The 24,902-nt window shown below is 38.8% G+C and overlaps 1 protein-coding gene across 1 annotated transcript in view; it reads right to left on the minus strand.

Annotated features, from left to right (window-relative positions):
- The window catches only part of LOC102153289 (kinesin-like protein KIF28P), a 52,665-nt gene extending 28,022 nt beyond the window's left edge, over nt 1-24,643 (minus strand). Inside the window, exons 1-5 of the mRNA XM_038542787.1 lie at nt 24,577-24,643; nt 24,283-24,477; nt 14,583-14,786; nt 12,954-12,989; nt 6,364-6,588 (exon numbers count right to left, since the gene is read on the minus strand). Coding sequence (XP_038398715.1) covers nt 6,364-6,588; nt 12,954-12,989; nt 14,583-14,786; nt 24,283-24,477; nt 24,577-24,579 — 663 coding nt within the window. The 5' untranslated portion in view covers nt 24,580-24,643. The remainder of the gene's footprint in view (nt 1-6,363; nt 6,589-12,953; nt 12,990-14,582; nt 14,787-24,282; nt 24,478-24,576) is intronic.
- Between the last annotated feature and the right edge of the window lie 259 nt (nt 24,644-24,902).

Here is a 24,902-nt window from a genome sequence, read left to right on the forward strand (position 1 = left end):
GGGGGCAGAGAGAGTGAACAAGCAAAGGGAGGGTAAGAGGGAGAGAGAGAGAGAGAGAGAGAGAGAGAGAGAATCTTAAGCAGACTATCCACGAGTGTGGAGCTGCACATGGGGCTCAATCTCATGACCCTGAAATCATGTCCTGAGCTGAAACCAACAATCAGGTGCTTAACTAACTGGGCCACCTGGGTGCCCTTATATTTTTACTTTTAATCAAAGGGCAGTTTACATAAAACATTACATTAGTTTCAGGTGTGCAACATAGTGATTTGGCAATTATATAATTTACAAAATGCTCACCATGATGAGTGGAGTTATCATCTGTCACCATACAATGTCATTACAATATTACTGACTGTATTCCCTATGCTGTACTTTTCATCCCTGTGACTTATTTTGTTAACTAAAGGTTTGTACATCTTACTTGCCTTCACCTGTTTCACCCATCTTTCCAAACTCTCCCTACTGGCAACCACCAGTTCTCTGTATCTATGAGTCTGTTTCTATTTGTGTGAGTTTGTTCTTTGTCTTATGTTTTAAGATTCCACATACAAGTGAAGTAATGTGGTATTTTTCTTTCTTTGATTTATTTCACTTAGCATAATACCCTATAGGCCCTTCCATATTGTACTGAAAGGCAATATTTCATTCTTTTTTAAAGCTAAGTAATATTTCATTGGGTATATATACCATATGGTATTATTGGACACTTAGATTGTTTCTTTTTTCTTCTTTCTTTCTTTTTTAGATTTTATTTATTTATGAGAGAGAGAGAGAGGTGGAGTGGCTGAGACAGAAAGAGAAGCTGGCTCCCCACAGAGCAGGGAGCCTGATGTGGGACTTGATCCCAGGACCCTGGGATCACAGCTTGAGCCAAAGGCAGATGTTAAATGGACTGAGCTACTCAGGTGCTCCACTTAGGTTGTTTCTATATCTTGGCTATGGTAAATAAATAGAGGTGCATATATCTTTTTGATTTAGTGTTATCATTTTCTATCTATCATTTGAGTAAGTAATTCAGCAGTGGAATTACTGGATCATCATGGTATTTCTATTTTTAATTTTTTGAAGAGCCTCCACACTGTTTTCCATGGTGGCTGCACCAATTTTCATTCCCATCAACAGTGCACAAGGATTTCCCTTTCTCTACATCCTAGCCAACACTCGTTATTTCTTGTGTTTGGATTTTAGCCACTCTGACAGGTGGGAGGTGGTATCTTATGATTTTGATTTGCATTTCCCTGATGATGAGTGATGTTGGGCATCTTTTCATGTGTCTGTATGTCTTCTTTGGGACAATGTCCATTCAGATTCTTTGTCCAATTTTTAAGTCAAATTGTTTTTTATTTTGTTTTTTTGATGTTCATAAATTCTTTTTCCTTTTCTTTTTTTTTTTTTTTGATGTTCATAAATTCTTTATGTATCTTGGATACTAACCCCTTACTGGATATGTCATTTGCAAATATCTTCTCCCATTCTGTAGGCTGCCTTTCCATTATGTGGATGGGGTCCTTTGCTGTGCAAAAGCTTTTTATTTTGATGTAGTCCCAACTATTTATTTTTGGTTTTGCTTCCCTTGTCTGAGGAGATAGATCCAGAAAAATATTGCTAAGACTGTTATCTGAGTATTTACTGCCTATGTTTTCTTTTTTTTAAAACATAGATTCGGTTATCACTTTTAGATCTTTAATCAATTTTGCATTTATTGTTGTGTATGGTGTTAAAAAGTGTTCTAGTTTCATTATTTTGCACATAGCTGGCCAGCTTTCCCAACACCATTTATTGAAGAGACTGTCTTTTCTCCCATTGTATATTATTTCCTTTGTTGTAGATTAATTGACCATAAAAGCATGGGTTTACTTCTGGGCTCTCTATTCTGTTCCATTCATCTACATGTCTGTTTCTGTGCCAGTACCATACTTGTTTACTATAGCTTTGTAGTATAGTTTGAAATCTGGGATTACAATTCCTCCAGTTTTATTCCTCTTTCTCAAGGTTGCCTTGGCTATTTGGAGTCTTTTGTGGTTCCATACAAATTCTAGGATTATTTGTTTTACAAAAAAAAGTACTATTGATATTTTGATGGGGGTTGCATTGAATCTGTGGCTCACCTTGGGTACTATAGACATTTTAACAATATTTGTTCTTCCAACCTATGAGCATGGAATGTCTCTCCATTTATTTGTTTCTTCTTCAGTTTCTTTTATCAATGTCATGGTTTTCAGAGGATATTTCTTTTACTACCTTGGTTAAATTTATTCCTGTGTATTTTATTCTTTCTAAAAGAATTGTAAATGGAATTATTTTCTTAATTTCTCTTTCTGCTAGTTCATTATTAATGCATAGAAATAGAAATATACAGATTATTGTGTATTAATTTTATATCCTGAAACTTTACTGATTTCATTTATTAGTTCTAATAGTTTTTTTTTTTTTGGTAGTCTTTAGAGTATTCTGTGTATAGTATCATTTTACTGCAAATAATGAAATTTTTACTTCTTCTTCACTTATTTGGATGCCTTTTCCATGTCTGATCACCTCATTGCTTTGGTTAGGACTTCCAGTATTGTGTTGGATAAAAGTGGCAAGAATGCACATCCTTGCCTTTTTCCTCATCTTGGAGGAAAAGCTGTTAGTTTTTCACTATCGAGTATGATGCTGGCTGTGAGTTTGGCACATGTGGATTTTTTTAGACACATTGAGATGTTCCCCTTAAATCTACTTTGTTGAGAGTTTTCACCGTGAACACATGTTTTGTCAAATGCTTTTATCTGCATCTGTTAGGATAATGATATGACTTTTTATCCTTCATTTTGTTAATGTGGTGCATCACATTTGATTGATTTGCAAATATTGACCCCTCTTTACATCCCTGCAATAAATCCCAATTGATATATAGGGGAGGATACTTTTAATGTATTGCTGAATTTGGTTTCTTGAAGATTTTTGCATCTATATTCATCAGGGATATTGATCTGTAATTTTCTTTTTTCATCAGCATATTTCTAGTCTCATAATGTGAATTTGGAAGTTTTCTTTCCTCTCCCATATTTTGGAATAGTTTGAAAGGATATTAACACTTCTTTAAATGTTTGGTAGAGGGACACCTGCGTGGCTCAGTTGGTTGAGTGTTTGATTCTCCATTTCCATTCAGGTCATGATCTCACAGTTGTGAGTTGAAGCCCCATATCAGGCTCCATGCTCAGTAGACAGTATGCTTGAGATTCTCTCCCTCTCCCCCCTTCCCAATCATGTTCATTCTCACACATGAGCTCTCTCTCTCTCTCTCTCTCTCTCTCAATCTCAATCTCTCTCTCTCTAAAATAAATAAATAAATCTTTAAAAAAATAAATAAAATAAATGTTTGGTACAATTCATCTGTGAAGCTATCTGGTCCTGTACTTTTGTTTGTTGGGAGTTCTTTGATTATGAATTCACTTTTGTTACTAGTAATTATTCTGATCAGATTTTCTATTTCTTCCTGATTCAGACTTGGAAGATTGTTTCCAGGAGTTTATCTATTTCTTCAAGATTGTCCAATTTGTTGGTGTATAATCTTTTCTGGTAGTCTCTTCTAATCCTATTTGCTTTTCTTTCGCTGCCCTTTAGATGTTCCTTTTATTATTAATTTTTTTTAATTTTTATTTATTTATTTATGATAGTCACACAGAGAGAGAGAGAGAGAGAGGCAGAGACACAGGCAGAGGGAGAAGCAGGCTCCATGCAGGGAGCCCGACGTGGGATTCGATCCCGGGTCTCCAGGATCGCGCCCTGGGCCAAAGGCAGGCGCCAAACCACTGTGCCACCCAGGGATCCCTTATTATTAATTTTTGACATTTTAATTATTAAGTGTCTTGGTGTAGACCTCCTTGAGTTCTTTTTGTTTGGGGCTCTCTGTGATTCCTGGACCTGGATGTCTGTTTTCTTCCCAAGGGTTAGGGAAGTTTTTAGCTATTATTTCTTCAAAAAAAGTTTTTTACGCCTTTCTCTCTCTCTTCTCTTTCTGGGACCCAAAGAATGCAAATGTTATTATGTTGGATGTTGACCCAAAAGTCTCACAACCTATGCTCATTTTAAAATTCTTGTTTTTTTAAATTGCTCTTCAGCTGGGTACTTTCCACCACCCTGTTTTCCAGATTGCTGATCTGTTGTTCTGTGTCCTCCAATCTGCTGTTGATTCCTCCTAGTGTCTGATTTTTCATTTCAGTTATTGAACTACTCAGCTATGATTGGTTCTTTTTATATTTCTCTTTGTTGGAATCCTCACTGAGCTCATCCACTCTTCTCTCTAGTCTGCAGAGCACCCTATCATTTGAACTCTTTATCAAGCAGATTACTAATCTCCATTTTATTTAGTTCTTTTTCTGATGTTTTGTCTCATTTTTTTGTTTGGAATGTATTTTTTTGTCTCCTCATTTTGTCTGACTCTTTGTTTCTATGTACTAAGTAGGTTAACTATGTCTCCTGGTCCTGACAGTAGTGGCCTTGTGTAGAAGGCATTATGTGGGTCCAGCAACACAACCCCCCCACCCAGTCAGCACAACCAGGCACTTCAGGGATGTCTGTTGTGTGAGCTGTGTGCACCTCCTGTGTAACTGCTATGACCATTGCAGGTATAGTGGTGGGTAGAGCTGGCTCCCAGAACAGCTTGCTGAGAGACCTGACTGTAGCTGCTACAGGTGTGCTGGTGGTCAAGACTGGCTCCTCTCCTCCTTGGGACAGGAGTCTCTTTGGAGGGGTGCTTCTAGGGGTGGGTGGGTTTATCCACAGAGAAACACTAAGGCAGGGCAAACAGTGTTAAAAAGATGGATGTAAAGTGTCAGAACTGGCTCCTGCAAGGACTGACTGGTAAGGCTGAAGGAGATCAAGAAAAATAGCACCTGCCAGCACTCTTATTCCTTGAGAAAGTTCCTATAGATCTCTGATCCTCTGGCACATGCCCTAAAATTAGTCAATAAATCTTCTTCATGTATAACCTAGGCACTTTTTAAACTACTGCTTTTCTCCTGGGTCTCATAGTGTATGTAGGAGCATGTAGTATGTTGACCCTTTGAGGGACTCTCAGTTTCTTATAGCTCTTCATCTCTCCCAGAGTTGAGTCGACTAATTTTCAAAGCCCGACGTGGTAGGGCTTGTCTTCCTGGTGCACAGTCTCCAGGGCAGGGGGTGCCTGATGTAAAGCTTGATATCCTTACTCAAGAAATACCTTGGTACCTGTGATATCCTTCAGGCTTTGAGGGTCACTGTGCCTGTGGTTTGATTTCCAGCTAGCTCTCTGCCCCTCCTACTCTTTTCTGTCTTTAGTTGTGGAAGAGCTGTTCTTTCAGTCTCCAGAATGAGTTGGATCATGTGTAATTGTTGCCTCTGTGTGTCGGTGGAAGGAGGTGAGCTCAGAGCCCTCTCTGCCATCTTCTCAGTCATCCTCCAAAGTTCTTTAAAATGTAGGTTCTTCTCTAAGCTTCCTGGCATTCTTGCAGGATTGCCATTTGTCTTATTTTACAGACTAGGATGCTGAGACTAAGGATGAATAAGTTATTTCCCAAAGTTCCAAAGCTGGTAAACAAAGAGTCAGGTAGAGTTCAGTGTTTTCCCATTATTCCTGGTTAGAGCAGGGTAATCTTCATTTATTACCATTTTACCTATTACTAGGGCTGTGGCTTTGGGAACAGAGATGGTGAAATCATAGTTTTTTTTAAGATTTTATTTATTTATTCATAGAGATGCAGGGAGAAAGAGAGGCAGAGACACAAGCAGGCTCCATGCAGAGAGCTCAACATGGGACTCCATCCAGGGTCTCCAGATCACGCCCTCGGCTGCAGGTGGCGCAAAATCGCTGCACCACCAGGGCTGCCCGATGGTGAAATCATAGTTAACTGTACTATTTACTCAGGCTTTGTAAATACCTTTTTCTGAATCAAACTGGTGATGATCTATAGTTTACTAGTTTACTGATATCTACCAAGAAGTATGGAGGAGAAAAATGTGCTCAGTTTTGTGAAAAAATCTAGTTAATGGAGAGTTATATGGATTAGCTAGTTTCAAAGACTTTATCTTGCTACTTCCAAGTATCAGAAAGGTAGTTCAGTATCTGGTGGTTCTCTAGGCTCGTGGATCTGAAAGCTGATCATCATCATCCTGGGGAGCCTGGGTGGAGCAGGGATGTGGGGAGGTAGGAAAAGAGCAAGTACCTCACTTTCTCCTGTTTCTGACTCCATAGCCCATGGTTGGAAGTAGCCACCTTAACCTGTAGGTCAAATCTGAAAGGATTCCATAGTATTCACCAACTCATCATGCCACTGGGAACCCTTCCCATGGACCATGCTTGGTGGGAAACTGAGACAGTGGCCTTCCCTTGAGTCTCACCTGCTTGAACTGAATGGTAATGACCATATGAGACCGACTGCTGCTGGCATTCATGTTGGTCGATGCTGTAGTCCTTATCTTTGTCCCTTGTTCCATCAGCCTTTCAATCTGTGCATAGTTCTCACAGGGCACTGACTTCAGGCCGTCCACATAAAAGCCCAGCTGTTGATCTTCTCTCACTTTTAGTCTCTCAGGTTTCTTGGTTTTAGATAGCAAGTCTCTTATCTATGGAAAAAAGAATAAATAATGTAAACTTCAGAAAGGCAGGGATTTCTTTTTATTTCACTGTTAGATCTCTACCTAGAATATGTTTTTTTTTTTAATTTTTATTTATTTATGATAGTCACAGAGAGAGAGAGAGAGGCGCAGAGACACAGGCAGAGGGAGAAGCAGGCTCCATGCAACGGGAGCCCGATGTGGGATTCGATCCCGGGTCTCCAGGATCACGCCCCGGGCCAAAGGCAGGCGCCAAACCTCTGCGCCACCCAGGGATCCCTCTACCTAGAATATGTTAAATGCTCAATAAAAACTTATTAGATGAATGAATAAATGTTAATTATCTGTAGGTATTAGACAAGCCCATAATTTAGGTAATAAATGAGGGAAGGGCACTTGGGTGGCTCAGGTCATGATCCCAGGGTCCTGGGATGGAGCCCCACGATGGGTTCCCTGCTCAGCGGGAAGTCTGCCTCTTCCTCTCCCTCTGCCCCTCTCCCTGCTCATGCTCTCTCTGTTTTTCTCAAATAAATAAATAAATAAATAAATAAATAAATAAATAAATAAAATCTTTAAAAAAAGAAATAGGGGAATGACAAGAGGGAAACCTGTTGTAATTAGTGATGTAAGCATAATTTTAAAAAATTCAGTTCTAGTATTTTCTAGTATCTGGAGCACTCTAATCAGCCTGTGAACTCCCTTTGGGTGGGACCAGGGCTTTTTACTAGTGAATCCTGACATAGTTCCTGACATAGAAGAGGCACTCAGTGAATGATTTTTGACAGGACAGTGTAACCAGAGCTAGGCTAACAAATAATGTTTAGTATGTTGCATGTAGGATGCTGCAGAGCTGCTTCTGCAGCATGATAAAATATTGGAATAGGTATGTATAGGTGTCTGGCTTTCAAAAGGTGCTTCTAAAACATTTGTGCTTGAAACCCTTATTCTCTTCTTTTTTAAAAAAATACTTTATTTATTCATTCATGAGAATACACAGAGGAGAGAGAGACAGAGACACAGGCAGAGGGAGAAGCAGGCTCCATGCAGGGAGCCCAACATGGGACTCGATCCCGGGTCTCCAGGATCACGCCCCAGGCCAAAGGCAGCACTAAACCGCCGAGCCACCCGGGCTGCCCCCTTATTCTCTTCTTGACATAAACATTTGCCTAGGAATCTTGCTAACCGTTTTATTTGATTACCAATTCCTTTGTGGATATTATAAAAATACATTATCCTAGCCCCTCTCTGAATTATAACAAATTCAACAAATTATAACAAATTCAACAAGTTATAACAAATTATAACTTCATTATAAATGAAGTCTTATTTTACTGAAAACAGTGATAAATGAAAATAAAAATAAATATTAGATAGTAACATTCTAAGTACCTAATATAAGCAGAAGGCATGATCTGCCTAGATGAGATCATGCTCCCATAAATGCCACCATTTTGAACTCTACTTCCAAGGGAAACTGATTAAATCCAAACAGTATTTGCTATAGTCAAACCTAACAAGAGAATATGGGTGATTCTTTGGATCTCATTATCAGAGATTTGTGAGATGTCCCACCTAGACCTTGGCTTTGGGTGAAAGCCCATGTTGCCTCTCACCCAAGAAAAGCTACTTCTGATAAGGCCAAGTAGATCCTACTGTGGGATTCTGTAGAGTCATAGACCCCAGAGGGGCGGTTGGTGTTATATGGTGCAGAGATATCTAGACTGGGAACCTGAAAACCTGGATTCTTAGTCCTGGTTCTGCCTCTAACCTGGGAGTGCTTTGGAAAATCTCTTACTTTTCCAGTGCTCATAATAGGAGGGGATGGATTCAATTATCTCTGAGACTTCCCCCAGCTCTGGTATTCTATGGCCTTACATCCTAGAGCCAAGGCAAGATCACAGATTGAAACTCGGTCAAGCCAAACTAAGACAGTGGACAGACGGTGCCAGAGATAAGGAGACATCAAAACAGAGACAACTTTTGACATAAATAGGAAGCCTTTCCTCTAATGTAGAGAGTGTGGGAGGGGGCACCTAAGGCTGAAGATGGGACTGGATATGGCTTATCAGAAAAAAGCTAAGTAGATTTATTGGGATAGAGTAGAAGTGTGGGGGCCCAGAGACAAGGTTGGATCCTGGTGCCAGGACCCTCCAGGTTGTGCCTGGAGATCAAAATTTGTGACTGTCACAAGACTTTCTTCACTCACTAGGGCTTTGCTGAGAATCCCCTAACTCTGCCTCTATTTGGTACACCTTCAAATCCAACTTCACTCTGCTGCTAGAGAACTCTTCTAGAATCCCAATCTGATTATCTGATTTCCCTGTAAAACCCTCCACTGATTCTCCACTGCCTCCAGGACAAAGGTCTGTTACTTTTTGGTAGAACTTATCTTGAGCTTCATCTCCTGACATCCCTGCCATGTATACAACTCTGGCTACACAGCATACTGACTATTGCTTTAAATGCCATGCACTTTCCTGTACTTTTGGACTGGTCAAAATGAATCCTGCCCAAAGTGCCCCTAGGTGTGCCTCCAGCCCTCTTGCTGCCTCACCAAACTCATATATATTTCTTGAGGTCCAGTCTAAGTCCAGCATTGACCAATGTGGCCCAACATTCCAGGTAGTCATGGATTCCCTTCTCTCCCTTGCTCTTCACCATTCATGCCACACATGTAATACATCACTGTCTGGAGAGGGTGTTGTAGTGCCCACAAGACTCCTCCATGGTAGGAATTAAGTCTTGGGATTAACCCATTCTCAGAGTCTGGTATGATGTCTAAAACATTATAAATACCTGATAAACTACACTTCAGTTGACTGTTGAAATACTTACTGAGAAAATACCAGAGACTCAAGGAATATGAGAAATGGAAAGTTTCTTAGAATGTCAGATGTTCTTATTTTAGAGATGAAGAAACAGAGTTCAGACAGAGTATCATCATAAACAGATATGAGTAGGAGGACCACATTGAGATGTCCACCAGAACTTGGTAACAAAGGAAATTAAATTGTCCTTGTAAAGTTATTGGTATGAGATAAAGGAGCCATATTGTCTTCTGACCTTTAGCAACTTGAAAGAAATAGAAACTTAATCAGTGACCTTAGCATAAGAACTCATTTGGAACTCACAACTATATGGTCAATTAATCTTCAACAAAGCAGGAAAGAATATCCAGTCGGAAAAAGACAGTCTCTTCAACAATTAGTGTTGGGAACATTGGACAGCAGCATGCAGAAGAATGAAACTGGACCACTTTCTTACATGATACTCAAAAATAAATTCAAGATGGATTAAAGAAATAAGTGTGATAAAGGAAGCCATCAAAATCCTAGAGGAGAACACAGGCAATAACCTCTTTGACACAGGCCATAGCAACTTCTTTCTAGATATGTCTCCCGAGGCAAGGGAAACAAAAGCAAAAATAAATGACTGGGACTTCATCAAAATAAAAAGCTTCTGTATGTCAAAGGAAACAAAATTTAAAAGCAACCTACAGAATGGGAGAAGATATTTACAAATGACATATCGGAGGGTTAGTATCCAAAATATATAAAGAACTTATAAAACTCAACAACTCAAAAACAAATAATCCAATTTTTAAAGGGACAGAAGACATGAAAAGACATTTCTCCAAAGAAGACATGCAGATAGCCAACAGACACATGGAAAGATGCTCAACTTCACTCATCATCAGCGAAATGCAAATCAAAACCACAATGAGATACTGCCTCACACCTGTCAGAATGGCTAACATCCAAAACACAAAAAATAACAAGTGTTGATGAGGATGTGGAGGAAGGGGAGCCCTCTGAACCTGTTGGTGGGAAGGCAAACTGGTGCAGCCACTCTGGAGAACAGTAGGGAGGTTCCTCAAAAGTTAAAAATAGAGCTACCCTATGATCCAGCAATCACACTATGGGATATTCACCCAAAGAATATGACAACACTAATTCAAAGGGATACATGCACCCTGATGTTTATTGCAGTATTATCTGCAACAGCCAAATTAGGGAAGCAGTGCAAGTTTCCATCAACTGATGAATGGGTAAAGAGGATGTAGTATGTATACACAATGGAATATTACTCAGTCATAAAATGGCATTTACTTGCCATTTGCAATGGTGTGGATAGAGCTAGAAAGTATTATGCCAAGCGAAATAAGCCATTCAGAGAAAGACAAATACCATACGATTTCACTCATATGTTGAACTTAAGAAACAAACAAAAGAGCAAAGCAAAAATAAAGAGAGAAATCAAGAAAACAGACTCTTAACTCTAGGAACACTCTGCTGGTCACCAGAGGGGAGGTGGGTGGGGGGATGGAGGAAAGAGGGATTAAGGAGTGCACCTGTTGTAATGAGCACTGGGTGATGTAGGGAAGGGTTAAATCACTATATTATACACCTGAAGCTAATATAACACTATATGGTAACTAATTGGAATTTAAATAAAAACTTAAAAAATTTGAATTTACTATCAACCTACAATGGTAATAAATGACACATGAAAGAACGTAAGAAACAAAATGGATATTTTTTTCAAAATGGATATTTTATTTCCTTGATATAAAGAGAAAAACACTGACAGATTTATTCCTTTAATAATATTTATTTAAGAATGATTAAGCACAGAATGCCTGGGTGGCTCACTGGTTGAGCGTCTGCCTTTGGCTCAGGTTGTGATGCTTGGGTCCTGGGATCCAGTCCTGCATCGGGCTCCCTGTAGGGAGCCTGCTTCTCCCTCTGCCTATATCTCTGCCTCTCTCTGTGTGTCTCTCATGAATAAATAAATAAATAAAATCTTTTTTAAAAAAGAGGAATGATTAAGTGCAAGGGTTTGGATAGTGTTTGGGTTTACACAAAAACTTTCAGGATATGTCTCTTATAAGAAATTCACGGTTTTAGATACCTTTGTTAATTCATACACTCAGTGAATATTCGGGAGCACCTATTCTAAACCTACAAGTGTGTTGAGTATTGAGAGGGTATTTCCTATAGAAATGTGTTCACAAGGACAGGCAAATTGTGGCATGAGTGCTCAGTTCAGGCAGCCCCCTGTTTTTGTATGATCCTTGACATAAGAACATTCTCCACATTTTTAAATGACTGCAAAAAATCAAAAAGAAGAATATTTTGTGACATGGGAAAATGGATAAGAAGAATAAGGGAAGAGAAATGCAGCTGAAATTAAATTTCCTGACAACTTGAAACCCACTGATAAACCCTGAGGCATGCAGAGTGTGGCAATCCCCAGGGAACCATGGCCACCTTACTGGTGATGTTTCATTAGAGACCAAAAGCAACCTTGACAATAGCCAGCCAGCCCTCCAAGGTCCTGAAGGCCTTATTTCTAACAGGCACCAATTCCTTAGATACCTACACTGTCCCTAACCCCCTGGTCCCACGTCAAAAATGATGTGAAATTGAAGTTTCAGTGTCCTAGTAGAGTTTCACTGGTGCACCACCACATCCATCACTCATGCATCATTTGTGCCATGAGGGCAGAAGTGAATAGTTGCAGCAGAAACCATCTGGCCATGGGATGCCTGGGTGGCTCAGTGGTTAAGCATCTGTCTTCTGCTCAGGGTGTGATCCCGGGGTTGTAGGATCAAGTCCCACATCAGGCTCCCCACGGAGAGCCTGCTTCTCTCTCTGCCTATGTCTCTGCCTCTCTCTCTGTATCTCTCATGAATGAATAAATAAAATAAAATCTTTAAAAAAGAAAGAAACCATCTGGCCCTTTAAAAATAAAGTTGGCCACCTCCTCTACTCTACTGGCAGACCAAGGTCAACTGCCTCAAGATGGATAGGGTAGCTGACCCTGGAGCTGCCCTTGCAAGGGCAGAGAAGGGTAGATGTGGGAAAGAATGACATGTTCTGGAAAGGAAGGAGTTTCTGGGGCTGAAGGATAGTATGGAGATAAAGGGACAAGGAAAATAAATAAATAAATAAAATAAAATAAAATAAAATAAAATAAAATAAAATAAAATAAAATAAAATAAAATAAATAAAAATAAAAAACAAGGAAGGGAGCCGGAGAGACAGATTAGGGCTGTAGTCAATGCCAGGCTACAGAGTTTTGACTCTATCTATAGGTGGGTCGGGGGTAGCCCTGGTGGTTAATAAGCTGCAGAGTCCCTTAGATGTATGTGTCAGAGGGTTAGAATCACTGTTACAGGGGGGCACCTGGGTGGCTCAGCGGTTGAGCATCTGCCTTTGGCTCAGGTCATGATCCCAGGGGTCCTGGGAACGAGTTCCACATCAGGCTCCCCATAGGGAGCCTGCCTGCTTCTCCCTCTGCCTGTGTCTCTACTCTCTCTGTGTCTCTCATGAATAAATACATAAAATTAAAAAAAAAAAAGAATCGGTTACCTGTTCATTGTAAATTTCCAGCATACTGAATGTAACCTGTGTAGAAAAGAACATAAAGTAAATATTCTCTGGAACCTCATCTCTGGGGAGAAAAGTAATATAGGAGCAACATAAATTTCCAACAGAGGGAGAAGTTAATGTTAAATATGGTGATGCTCTATTTCACATGCAATAAATGATTCTCACATAATTTTAATGATATGATGGAAGTTCCTAAAGTAAATTAAAAACATACGCAACTCTGTGTGTGTATTTTGGTCTCAATTGGCAACAGAAAAAGATTAGTCTTTATCGCTCACCCCTAATATGAACATATGTAGAAAAAAAAAAGACTGGTCTTTACCCTACTGTGTTTTTGGAATATTTCTGGACAAGCTGATATCCCATAAGCATAGACTGGAGGAATCTGAATGGATGTAGCATAGGGAAAGGTCCTAAGATACTGATATTTGCCACCCCCACCCATGAGAAGGTGGGCTTATGCAATTCATCGCCCTGTGGTGGGTTTTGCCAGTCACATCTCATGTCCCAAGAGCTTCCAATAAGCTTGAGTGTTACATGTTTTAAACAAATGGCCTAGGATTAGCAGACAAGAAAGCCACCAATATGAGAAATTAAACAAACAGTAGAAAAAAGGAACTCCAAAAAAGCAGACAATGTATGGGGTAGAAGAAAATGTTCTTTTAAGTCCTCTGTTCATAGCTTCAGAGAGAGATAGAATGCTATTCATGAAAAAACAGGATGTCATGGGGCACCTGGGTGACTCAGTAGGTTAAGCATCCAACTCTTGATCTCAGCTCAGGTCTTGATCTCAGATTTGAGCCCTGCACTGGGCTCCATGGGCATGGAGCCTACGAGAGAGAGAGAGAGAGAGAGAGAGAGAGAAGAAAGAAAGAGAAAGAGAGAGAGAAAGAAAGAAAAGAAAGAAAAAAAAGAAAGAAAGAAAGAAAAGAAAGAAGAAAGAAAGAAGAAAGAAAGAAAGAAAGAAAGAAAGAAAGAAAGAAAGAAAGAAAGAAAGAAAGAAAGAAAGATGAGAGATTCCTAACTCTGGGAAACGAACTAGGGGTGGTGGAAGGGGAGGAGGGCGGGGGTGAGGGTGAATGGGTGATGAGCACTGAGGGGGGCACTTGACAGGATGAGCACTGGGTGTTATTCTGTATGTTGGCAAATTGAACACCAATAAAAAATAAATTTATTATTGAAAAAATTTTTAAAGAAAGAAAAGGAAAGAAAGAAAGAAAAAGAAAGAAAGAAAGAAAGAAAGAAAGAAAGAAAGAAAGAAAGAAAGAAAGAAAGAAAGAAAGAAAAATGAGGACACATCCTTAGCCTTGGTAGAAGAGGGGGGATCAATGAGGGTCTTGTTGGATCAGCCTCAACAACAATCCCTTGTATTAACTTTTAAGTCATCTGCTTCTAGGGTACTCAGAGTACCTTTTAAAAATATTTCCTTGGGTTTGCCTCCATAGAACAAAAATATTCACATTCTAGTTAGCTACAACTTGATTTTGCAATCCCGAGATTTTGGTGTGGAAAATTAACATTATCCTGAAAGAGAGATGCTGATAATTTGGAGCTGGAAATTTCCAAACAAGAAATTCCTTAAAGAAGGGATTTTAGGATATCACATACCTGGTATTCTTGATTTCCCTCCCGCTTCTCAATTGCTTGAAAGAGCTCTTCACACACATTTGGAATGATACCCTTGTTTGCACCAAACCCAACCATGGAATAGCTTTTTCCAGAGCCAGTCTGGCCATAGGCTAAGAGGGTGGCATTATAACCTTGCCAAGCGCTGTCCAGAATTCCCCTACCGAGATCGTGGAAAATATCTTTCTGGAAAGAAGATCACAGGCACCACCTTCAGCACAGGGTTTTCACAAATAAATATTCTGGTTTTGATGAATTGCTTAATTAATACAATACAACCTATTTGATATAAAACTCTGATGCTGTCTTAAAACCAATGGAATAAAGTTGGAGACCAAAAAGGGATTTGGCAATTTGGAAAACCAAATCACCACGATCAGCATGGATCTTTAAGTAGCTGGTATCCAATAGCAAATCTGGATACCTTGCAGCCTTGCTCAAACCTAGCCTGGCTAGGTCTTAAAATTCAGCAATTAGACAAAAATTCCAAGGTGCCAGGGGATAGAGACCAGTCAAAGCGTCTTCTACTTTCTCATTGTTCTTGACTCCAAGCAATAACATCACAAAATGCCCACAGTAGTTGTAGTCCTCTGCTGGTAAACTGTTTTGTTTTGTTTTTTTTCCAGCCACAAGACCCAATGGTTCTGGAGCATTTCTACAACAGGCACACATACATGTTCACCTCCACCTCTGCCTTTTTAAGTAGGAGACACAGATGCCTGTGCCCACAACTGCTTGAAAGAAGGGATCCACATCTGGCTGTTTTAGAATCTGGGCCATGGCCACAGCCAGCAATATTCTCTTATCTGAGTACATTCTTCTCTGATCCCTAATACCAATAAAATAGTAAGTAAGCTTTACACGATCCCTCCGTTGCAATGTGAACATTTTAAAAAAGATTTTATTTACTTATTTGAAAGAGAGAGAGAGCACAAGCAGGAGGAGCAGCAGAGGGAGAATGAGAAGCAGGGTCATGGGGCTCAATCTCAGGACCCTGAGATCATGACCTGAGCTGAAGGCAGACACTTAACTGATCAAGTCACCCAGCGGCCCTGGTAATAGATACATTTGTATAATTTATATAATTTTTACTCCTGGGAAAGATGCACATACTAACATAGTATGATTTCAGACAGTAAACAATATTCTCATACAGTTCATTTCTCATAAGAAAGGAATAAAAATTATTACACTTACAAGGGTTAGGGGAGCTTTAGGCCAAAAATGTAGTTTGACCAGTAGTTTCTGAAAACATTGGGACCATACTAATCCCAGAAAAATTCCCTCTTGCTGTGTGTTAAAACTATCTTTTAAATAATTGGGATGTGGGGCATCTGGATGGCTCAGTTGGTTAAAGTTTTGGCTCTTGGTTTCAGCTCAGGTCATGAGCTCACGGGTCATGGACCTCCATGCTCAGTGGGGAGTCTGCTTGAGATTCTCTCCCTCTGCCCCTCCCCCCACTCATGCATGCATGCTCAAGCTGTCTCTCTAAAATAGATAAATCTTTTTTAAAAATTGAAATGTAATTGGCATATAATATTATATTAGGTTCAGGTGAAAAACATAATGATTTGATATTTGTATATTGTGAAATGATCACCAGAATTAGTCTTTTTGATAAAAGTCATTCTAACTTGTGTGAGGGGATGTCTCATTGTGGTTTTGGTTTGCATTTCACTGGTGATGACTGATGTTGAGTGCCTTTACATATACCTGTTGGCTATTTGCATATCTTTGGAAAAACTGCCTATTCAGTTCCTCTGCCCATTGGCTCATTGGATTTTTGTGTGTGTGTGTGCTTTGGGTTTTTTTTTTTAAGATTTTATTTATTTATTCATGACAGAGAGAGAGAGAGAGGCAGAGACAAATGCAGAGGGAGAAGTAGGCTCCAAGCAGGGAGTCTGATGTGGGACTCAATCCCAGGACCCCAGGATCACGCCTTGGGCTGAAGGTAGGGCTAAACCGCTGAGCCATCCAGGCTGCACTTGGGTTTGGTTTTTGATTTTTTGCTTTTGTTTGTTTGTTTGCTATTGACTTGTATGAGTTCTTCATCTATTTTAGATATTAACCCCTTACGAGATACATGATGTGCAAACATTCTCTATTTCATATGTTTCCATTTCATTTTGTTGATGATTTCCTTTATGTGCAGAAGTTTTTTGTTTTTATGTAGTCCTACTTATTTACTTTTGGTTTTGGTGTCAAATCCAAAACATCATTATTGAGACCGATATGTGGAAGCTTACCACCTTTGTTTGTTTCTAGAACTTCTATGGTTTCAGCCATTATGTTCAGGTTTTTAATACATTTCACGTTAATTTTTGTGAGTGGTTGAGGTTGGGGTCCAGTTTCATTTGTCACATTTCATGTGGTTGTTCAGTTTCCCCAACACCATTTACTGAAAACATGATCCTTTCCCCATTGCCTATTTGTGGCTCCTTTGTCATAGATTATTGACCATATACACATAGGTTTATTTCTGGGCTCCCTATTCTGTTCCACTGATCTAGGCAGGTTGCCTTTCTATGTTCTTGATTATTTCCTTTGCTATGCAAAAGCTTTTTAGTTTGATGTAGTTCTAATTGTTTTTGCCTTGGTTTCCCTTGTCTGAGGCCACAAATCCATAAAAATATTGCTAAGACCATTATCTCAGAGTTTACTGCCTATGTTTTCTTTTAGGATTTCTATAGATTCAGTTATCACTTTTAGGTCTGTAACCCATTTCAACTTAATTTTTCTGTATAGTGTAAGAAAATGGTTCACTTTCATTCTTTTTCATGTAATTATCAGTTTCTCAGTGCCATTTACTGAAGAGATTGTGTTTTCCCCTATTGTATAGTCTTGCCTCCTTTGTCATAGATGAACTGACCATTTAAGCGTGGGTTTATTTCCGGCTCTATACTCTGTGCTTTTGATCTTTGTGTATTTATAATTTGAGAAGAATGGATATTAACACTTCTTTAAATATTTGGTAGAATTCACCTGGGAAGCCATTTGGTTGTGTACTTTTCCTTGTTGGGAGTTCTTTAATTACCAATTCACTTTTGTTACCAGTGGTCAGTCTGTTCCGATTTTTTCTTTCTGATTCAGTCTGGAAGGTTGTGTTTCTACAGATATATTCATTTCTTATAGGTTGTCCAATTTGTTGGCTTGCAATTTCTCGTACTAGTCTCCTGTAATTCTTTGTATTTCTCTGATGTCTGTTGTAACTTCCGTCTTTCTGATTTTACATATTTGAGCTCTCTCCCTCCTGATGAGTCTGGCTAAAGATCTATTAATTTGTCTATCTTTTCAAAGAACCAGCTCTTAGTTGCAGACTTATTTTTTAAGTCTTTATTTCATTTATTTTGCCTCTGACCTTTATTATTTCCTTCCTTCTACTAAATTTGGCTTTTGTTCTTTTTCTAGTTCCTTTAGAAGTAAGGTTAGGTTGTTTATTTAATATTTTTCTTGTTCCTTGACTTAGGCCTGTGTCACTATAATATTCCCTCTTAGAACTGCTTTTGCCGCATCCCAAAGATTTTGAGCCTTTGTGTTTCCATTTTCATTTGTCTCCATGTATTTTTTTATTTCCTCTCTGATGTTAGTCCATTGGCTGTTTAGTAACATGTTGTTTAGCATCCACCTGTTTATGTTTTTTCCAGTTTTATTCTTGTAATTGATTTCTGGTTTCATACCATTGTGGTCAGAAAAGATGCTTGATATGATTTCAAATTTCTTAAGTTTCTTGAGGTTTGTTTTGTGGGCTAACATGAAATCTATCCTGGAGAAGGTCCCATGTATGCTTGAGAAGAATGCGTATTCTGCTTCTTTAGGATGAAATGTTCTGAATATAGCTGTTAAGTCCCTCTTGTTATGTGTCATTCAAAGCCACACTTTCCTTGTTGATTTTCTGTCTGAATGATCTGTCTACTGACATAATTGGGGTGTTAACGTCCCCTTCTATAATTGCATTACTTTCAGTTTCTCCCTTTATGTCTCTTAATATTGGCTTTATATAGTTAGATGCTCCTATATTGGGTGCATAGAGATTTACAATTGTTATATCCTCTTGTTGGACTGTTTGCTTTATCATTATATAGTGCCTTCTTTGTCTCTTCTTACAGTATTTGTTTTAAAGTTTATTTTGTCTGGGGTGCCTGGGTGGCTCAGTCAGTTGAGCATCTGACTCTTGATTTCAGCTCAGGTCATAATCTCAGAGTGCTGGGATGGAACACCAAGTAGGGCTCTGTGCTCAGTGGGGAGTCTGCTTGAGGATTTTCTCTCTCCCTCTGCTCCTTCCCTGCTTGCATGTTCTCTCTCTCTCTCAAATAAATAAATCTTAAGAAAAAATAAAGTCTATTTTGTTTGATAGAACTACTGTTACTCTAGCTTTATTTCCCCCCCACTTCCATTCACTTAGAATATTTTTTCCATCTTTGTGCTTTCCATCTATAGGTGTCTTTGGATCTACAGTGGAGTCCCTTGTAGGCAGCATATACATGGGTCTTGTTTTTTTCACCCATCTAGTTACACCATGTGTCTTTTGATTGGAGTATTTAGTCCATTTACATTTAAACTAATTATTGATTGGTATGTACTTCTTGTTATTCAGACATTGTTTTCTAATTCTCTGTTCCTTTCTTGTTCTTCTTTTCTTGTGATTTGATAACTTCCTTTAGCATTGTGCTTGGATTCCTTTCTCTTTATTTTTTGTGTATCTATCATAGGATTTGGGTTTGTGGTTACATGAGAATGACATGTAATATTTGATGTATATAGCAGTCTATATTAAAGAGATGATTGCTTATGTTTAAGCACATTCTGAAAGCTCTCAATTTTACTCCCTCTCCATGTTTTATGTACATGACATCCTATTTCATATTTTTAAAAAGTTTTATTTATTTATTCATGAAAGACACAGAGAGAGAGACAGAGAGAGAGAGAGAGAGAGAGAGAATGGCAGAGACATAGGCAGAGGGAGAAGTAGGCTCCATGCAGGAAGCCCGTTGTGGGATTTGATCATGGGACTTGGGGACTTACGCCCTGAGCCAAAGGTAGACGCTCAACCACTGAGCCACCCAGGCATCCCCATATTTCACATTTTTTAAGTTTTGTGTTTCCCTTAACTCATTTCTTAAAATATAAATTACTTTACTACGTTTTTTTTTTACCTTTTTAAAGATTGATTATTTATTTATTTATCTGAGAGAGAGAGAGAGAGAGAGTACAATCAGGGGGAGGGGTAGAGGGAGAGGTAGCAGCAGACCCCTCCACAGAGCAGGGAGCTCAACACAGGACTTGATCCCAAGACCCTGGAATTGTGACCTGAGCTGAAAGCAGGTGCTTAACCAACTGAGCCACCAGGTGCCCTATTTTTATTTTTTAACTTTTATACTGGTTTTATTATAAGTAATTGATCTACTACATTTATTATATATTTGCCTTTGCCAGTGAAAATTTTCCCTTTATTAATGTCTTCTATTTATGGTGTTTTCTTTTCCACTTAAAGAATCCTTTTAACATTTCTTATAAGGCTGGTTAAGTGCTGATCAACTTTTTCATTTTTAATTTTTGTCTGGAAAACTCTCTCTCCAGTTCTAAATAATAATCTTGCCAGGTATAAAATTCTTGGTTGTAGGGTTTTTCCTTTCTGGCATCATCATGCCACTCACTTCTGGCTTGCAGTTTCTGCTGAAAAATAAACTGATAGCATTTTGGGGTTTCCTTTGTATAAAACATTTTGCTTTCTTCTTGCTCTTCTTTAGATTATCATTAATTTTTTATATTTTAATTATTAAATGCCTTGGTATGAGCCTCCTTGGGTTCATCTTGTTTGGGGCTCTCTATGCTTCCTAGACCTGGATGTCTGTTTTCTTCCCAGGGGTTAGGGAAGTTTTTAGCTATTATTTCTTCAAATAACTTTTTTGCCCCTTCCTCTCTCTCTTCTTTTTCTGGGATCCCAATAATGCAAATGTTAGTATGCTGAATGTTGTCCCAGAGGTCTCACAACCTATGCTCATATTTAAAATTCTTTTTCTTTTTCATAATTGCTGTTCAACTGGGTGGTGGAAAGGATCTTCTGCATCCTCTGATCTGCTGTTGATCCCTCCCAGTATCTTTTTCATTTGCTATTGTATTCTTCTCTTCAGCTATAATTGGTTTTAAAAGATATTTTCTCTTTTTTGACATTCTCCCTGTGTTCATCCATTCTCCTGAGTTTGGTGAGCATCTGAGGAACAATACGTTGAGCTCTTTATCAGGTGTATTTCAGTTTTTTCCTGAGGTTTTATCTCATTCTTTCATTTGAAACATATATATGTATGTCCCCATTTGTCTTACCCTTTGTGTTCCTTTTTGTTTATTACGTAGTCAGTTATGTCACCTGGTCTTGAAAATAGTGGCTTTATGTATAGGATGTCCTGCAGGGCCCAGTAGCACAATCTCCCGTGGTTGGCAGAACCAGGTGGTCTAGGGATGGCTGTTGGATAACATTCCTACAGATCCCTGACCCTCTAACACATCATCTAAAACTAGTCAATAAACCTTCACATATAGTGCTTTTCAAACTACTGCTTCTGTGCAGGGTCTCAAATTGTGTTCTATGGTGTGCTGGATCTTTAAGAGGGGAGCCTCAGTTTCTTATAACCCTCAGGCTCTCCCAGAGTTAAGGCCTGCTGATTTTCAAAGCCAGGTGTTATGGGGGCTCATTCTTGCCATTCAGGTCTCCAGGGCTAGGGATGCCCACTGTGGAACTCCATCCTTTCAATCATTGGGGAGAACTTCTGTACCTGTGATATCCTTCTTATCTGAGGGTTTCTGTACCCGAGGCTTGTTTCCCCAATGTGCCTCTGCCCCTCTTTCTCAGTGTGAGTTTCTAGTTTGGGACTATTATATATAAAGTTGCGAAAGACACTTGCAGATGGTTGTTTGTTAGGGCATATGTTTGTTTCTCTCAGAATTGCTGGATTATATGGTTAAGTGTATGCATAACTTTTGAAGAACATGCTTATTTTCCAAGATAACTCAACATTTTTACAATGTCCTAAGTACTATATTAGAGTTCCAATTGGTCCACGTGTATAGTAATACTTCATATTGTCAATTTTTAATTTTTGTCATCCTTATTGACGTGTAGTAGTATTTCATTTTGGTGTTAACTTGCATTTCCCTAACTGAAAAAGTCTGATACTTTTTCATTGTTTTTTCACATATACTTTATGTGTGTTTTTTTTATTTTTAATATTTTTTTTATTTATTTATGACAGTCACACAGAGAGAGAGAGAGAGAGGCAGAGACACAGGCAGAGGGAGAAGCAAGCTCCATGCACCGGGAGCCTGACGTGGGATTCGATCCCGGGTCTCCAGGATCGCGCCCTGGGCCAAAGGCAGGCGCCAAACCGCTGCGCCACCCAGGGATCCCTCACATATACTTTAATGAAGTCTCTGATCAAATCTTTTCCCTTAAAAAAATTCACTTTTCTTTTTTTTTTTTTTTTAAAGTATTTATTAGTGAGAGACATAGAGAGATAGAGGCAGAAACACAGAGGGAGAAGCAGGCTCCCTGTGGGGGGAGCCCAATGTGGGACTCCATCTAGGACCCCAGGATCACACCCTGAGCCTAAGACAGACACTCAACCACTGAGCCACCCAGGTGCCCCTGACTTGTTTTTCTTTTTTAATATTAAGTTGTAAGAATTCATTAAATATTTTGGTAATTTATCTGTTTTATAAATATTTTCTTTCTTTGTGGCTAGCCTTTTCATGCTATTGTTGGGATGCTGTAAAGAGCAAAAGTTTGTTTTTTCACCAGTCTAATTTATTATTTTCTTTTATTACAATTGAACTTAAAACATAAATATTTTTTTAAGGTTTGTGTCCTACCTAAGATATCTTTCAAATCTGATACCACAGAAATTTTCTCCTTTCTTTTAGAGGTTTTATAATTTTAGCTCTATTAGGTCTATGTTTCATTCTGAGTCCATTTTTATATGGTATGAGGAAAAGATGAAAGGTCATACTTTTCCACATGGATGTCTAATATCATTTGTTGAAAGGCTTTAATTTTGAAGAACAATGTCACCTCTATTAGTTTGCTAGGGTTGCCATAGCAAATTGCCACAAAATGGGTGACTAAAAACAAAAGAAAATTATTTTCTTGATTCCGAAGCCTGAAAGTCCGAAATCAAGGTGCTGGCAAGGCCATGCTGTCTGAAGGATCTAGGGAAGAATCCTTCCTTAACTATTCCCAGCTTCTGGTGACTCCCAGCATTCCTTGGCATTCCTTGGCTCATTACCATATAATTCCAATCTCTACCTTCATAATCACATGGCATTCTCTCTGTGTGTATGTCCAGATTTCCCTCATCTTACAAAAATTAGATTTTTTAAAAAAGATTTTATTTATTTATTCATGAGAGACACAGGGAGAGGCAGAGGGAGAAGCAGGCTCCATGCAGGGATCCCAATGCGGGACTTGATCCTGGGTCTCCAGGATCAGGCCCTGGGTTGAAGGCAGGTGCTAAACTGCTGAGCCACCCGGGCTGCCCCCCAAAATTAGATTTTGAGCCCACTCTAATCTAGTATGGCCTAATTCTTACCTAATCACTTCTGCCAATATCTTATTTCCACTTAAGGTTACATTCTAAGGTATTGAGTAGATACAGATTTTGGGGAAACACTATTCAACCCATTACAGCACCATCACAAAAAGAATGACAATATATGAGGATCTATTTCTGAATACTTTATTCTATTCCATTGATCTATATTTCTGTCTTTTAGCCAATACCACTCTGTCTTGACTACTGAAGCTCTCTAGTGGGTTTTAAGTTCTTCAGGTTTCAGGGTCTTTCAAAATAATTTTGGCTATCAGGGCACCTGGGTGGCTCGGTCAGTTGAGTCTCTGACTCTTGATTTTGGCTTGAGTCATGATCTCAGGGTTGTGGGAAAGAGCCTCACATTGGGCTCTGTACTCAGTGTGTGGAGTTTGTTATCTGTTTGCCCACCCCCCCAAAAAATGAAATACTTTAAGAATAAATCTAACAAAATACATGCAAAAGCTATCCACTATAAAACATTATTATTTCCCCACAATTGATTGGTGGTGAGGGAAGATGTTTGAAAAAAATGATAGTTGAAATTTTTTCAAATTTGATCAAAACTATACACACACCCAGATCCAAGAAACTCAGTGAGCTTTGTCCAGATTGAAATGACCTCCTCTCCATTTGTACCCCATTGTATCCCATATTCTTATCCCAGAACATGTAACATTTCTGAATGAACTTATTTGCCTGTCACTCTGTACCAATTTGTGGGCAACTTTAAGATGGAATAATACATGGCACATGATAAATACTTAATAAAACAAGACTTCTCAAATGCTGAGCACATCACAAATTTTGCTTATTTCAAACAGGCAAAATATAATTGACTAAACTGACGCTTCTTTTTCAAACTATGTCAATACATTGGGAAATCAATTGATTTGAGTTTCTAAAAATTATTTACACAATAGCTGTCCTTTTGGACCTCATGTTTAACATGAAAAAGGAATAAATTTAAAATCAAACTCTCAAATGGAACTATATATCATAGCATGCTTGCATTAAAAAAATTACACTGTTCTACTGTTACATTTCATTAAAAAACAAAAAAACCCAACCACCTTCCTTTGAAGTTGTGCTTTAAAGCAATTTACCTGGCTTGCAAATTGACTGCTAGGATCAACTGAAATAAACACGCCATCTTTATCCTTCTGAAATCCATCGTGAGACCAATATGCCAGGTCAAAAGTAAATGTCTTCCTGTGTTCTGGATTCTTAGGGTCTTGTATGGTGGTGGTAGTCCTGGAATGCATGGAAATCACACATTTGCTCCCAGAATTCTTCTCTCTCTATAGTCAAATTATAAATTCACAGTCAGTCATTGTAGTTTTGTCATTCGAATTGTTTTTGCAAGTCTTTATACATAAGAAATTGAGCCAGGCACTCACCATTTATTCATTTTATTCTCTGTTATTCTTAGCAGCTATTATGATAAGCAGCAGCTCTTAAACTTCCTCAGAATTTCTGAAAGGCTTGTCTCTAGTGATAATAATTTTCTGAAAATAGCCTAACACCCAGCTATGCTAATAATAATAACTATAGCAACCAAGAGCTTCCCCTTTTTATCCCCAGTGAAACTGGTGACAATTATTCATGAAAAAAAGATATGGAAAAGCAGCCATTTCAAGACACTGGAAATGGTCCTCAGGGCAGACAACCGATGACAAAATATCTATTCAAGGAAACATACCACAATTATTAAGAAAGTTGCATC

This window comes from Canis lupus, chromosome 7, assembly GCF_011100685.1.
Source record: "Canis lupus familiaris isolate Mischka breed German Shepherd chromosome 7, alternate assembly UU_Cfam_GSD_1.0, whole genome shotgun sequence".
In the NCBI taxonomy this organism is placed as follows: domain Eukaryota; kingdom Metazoa; phylum Chordata; class Mammalia; order Carnivora; family Canidae; genus Canis; species Canis lupus.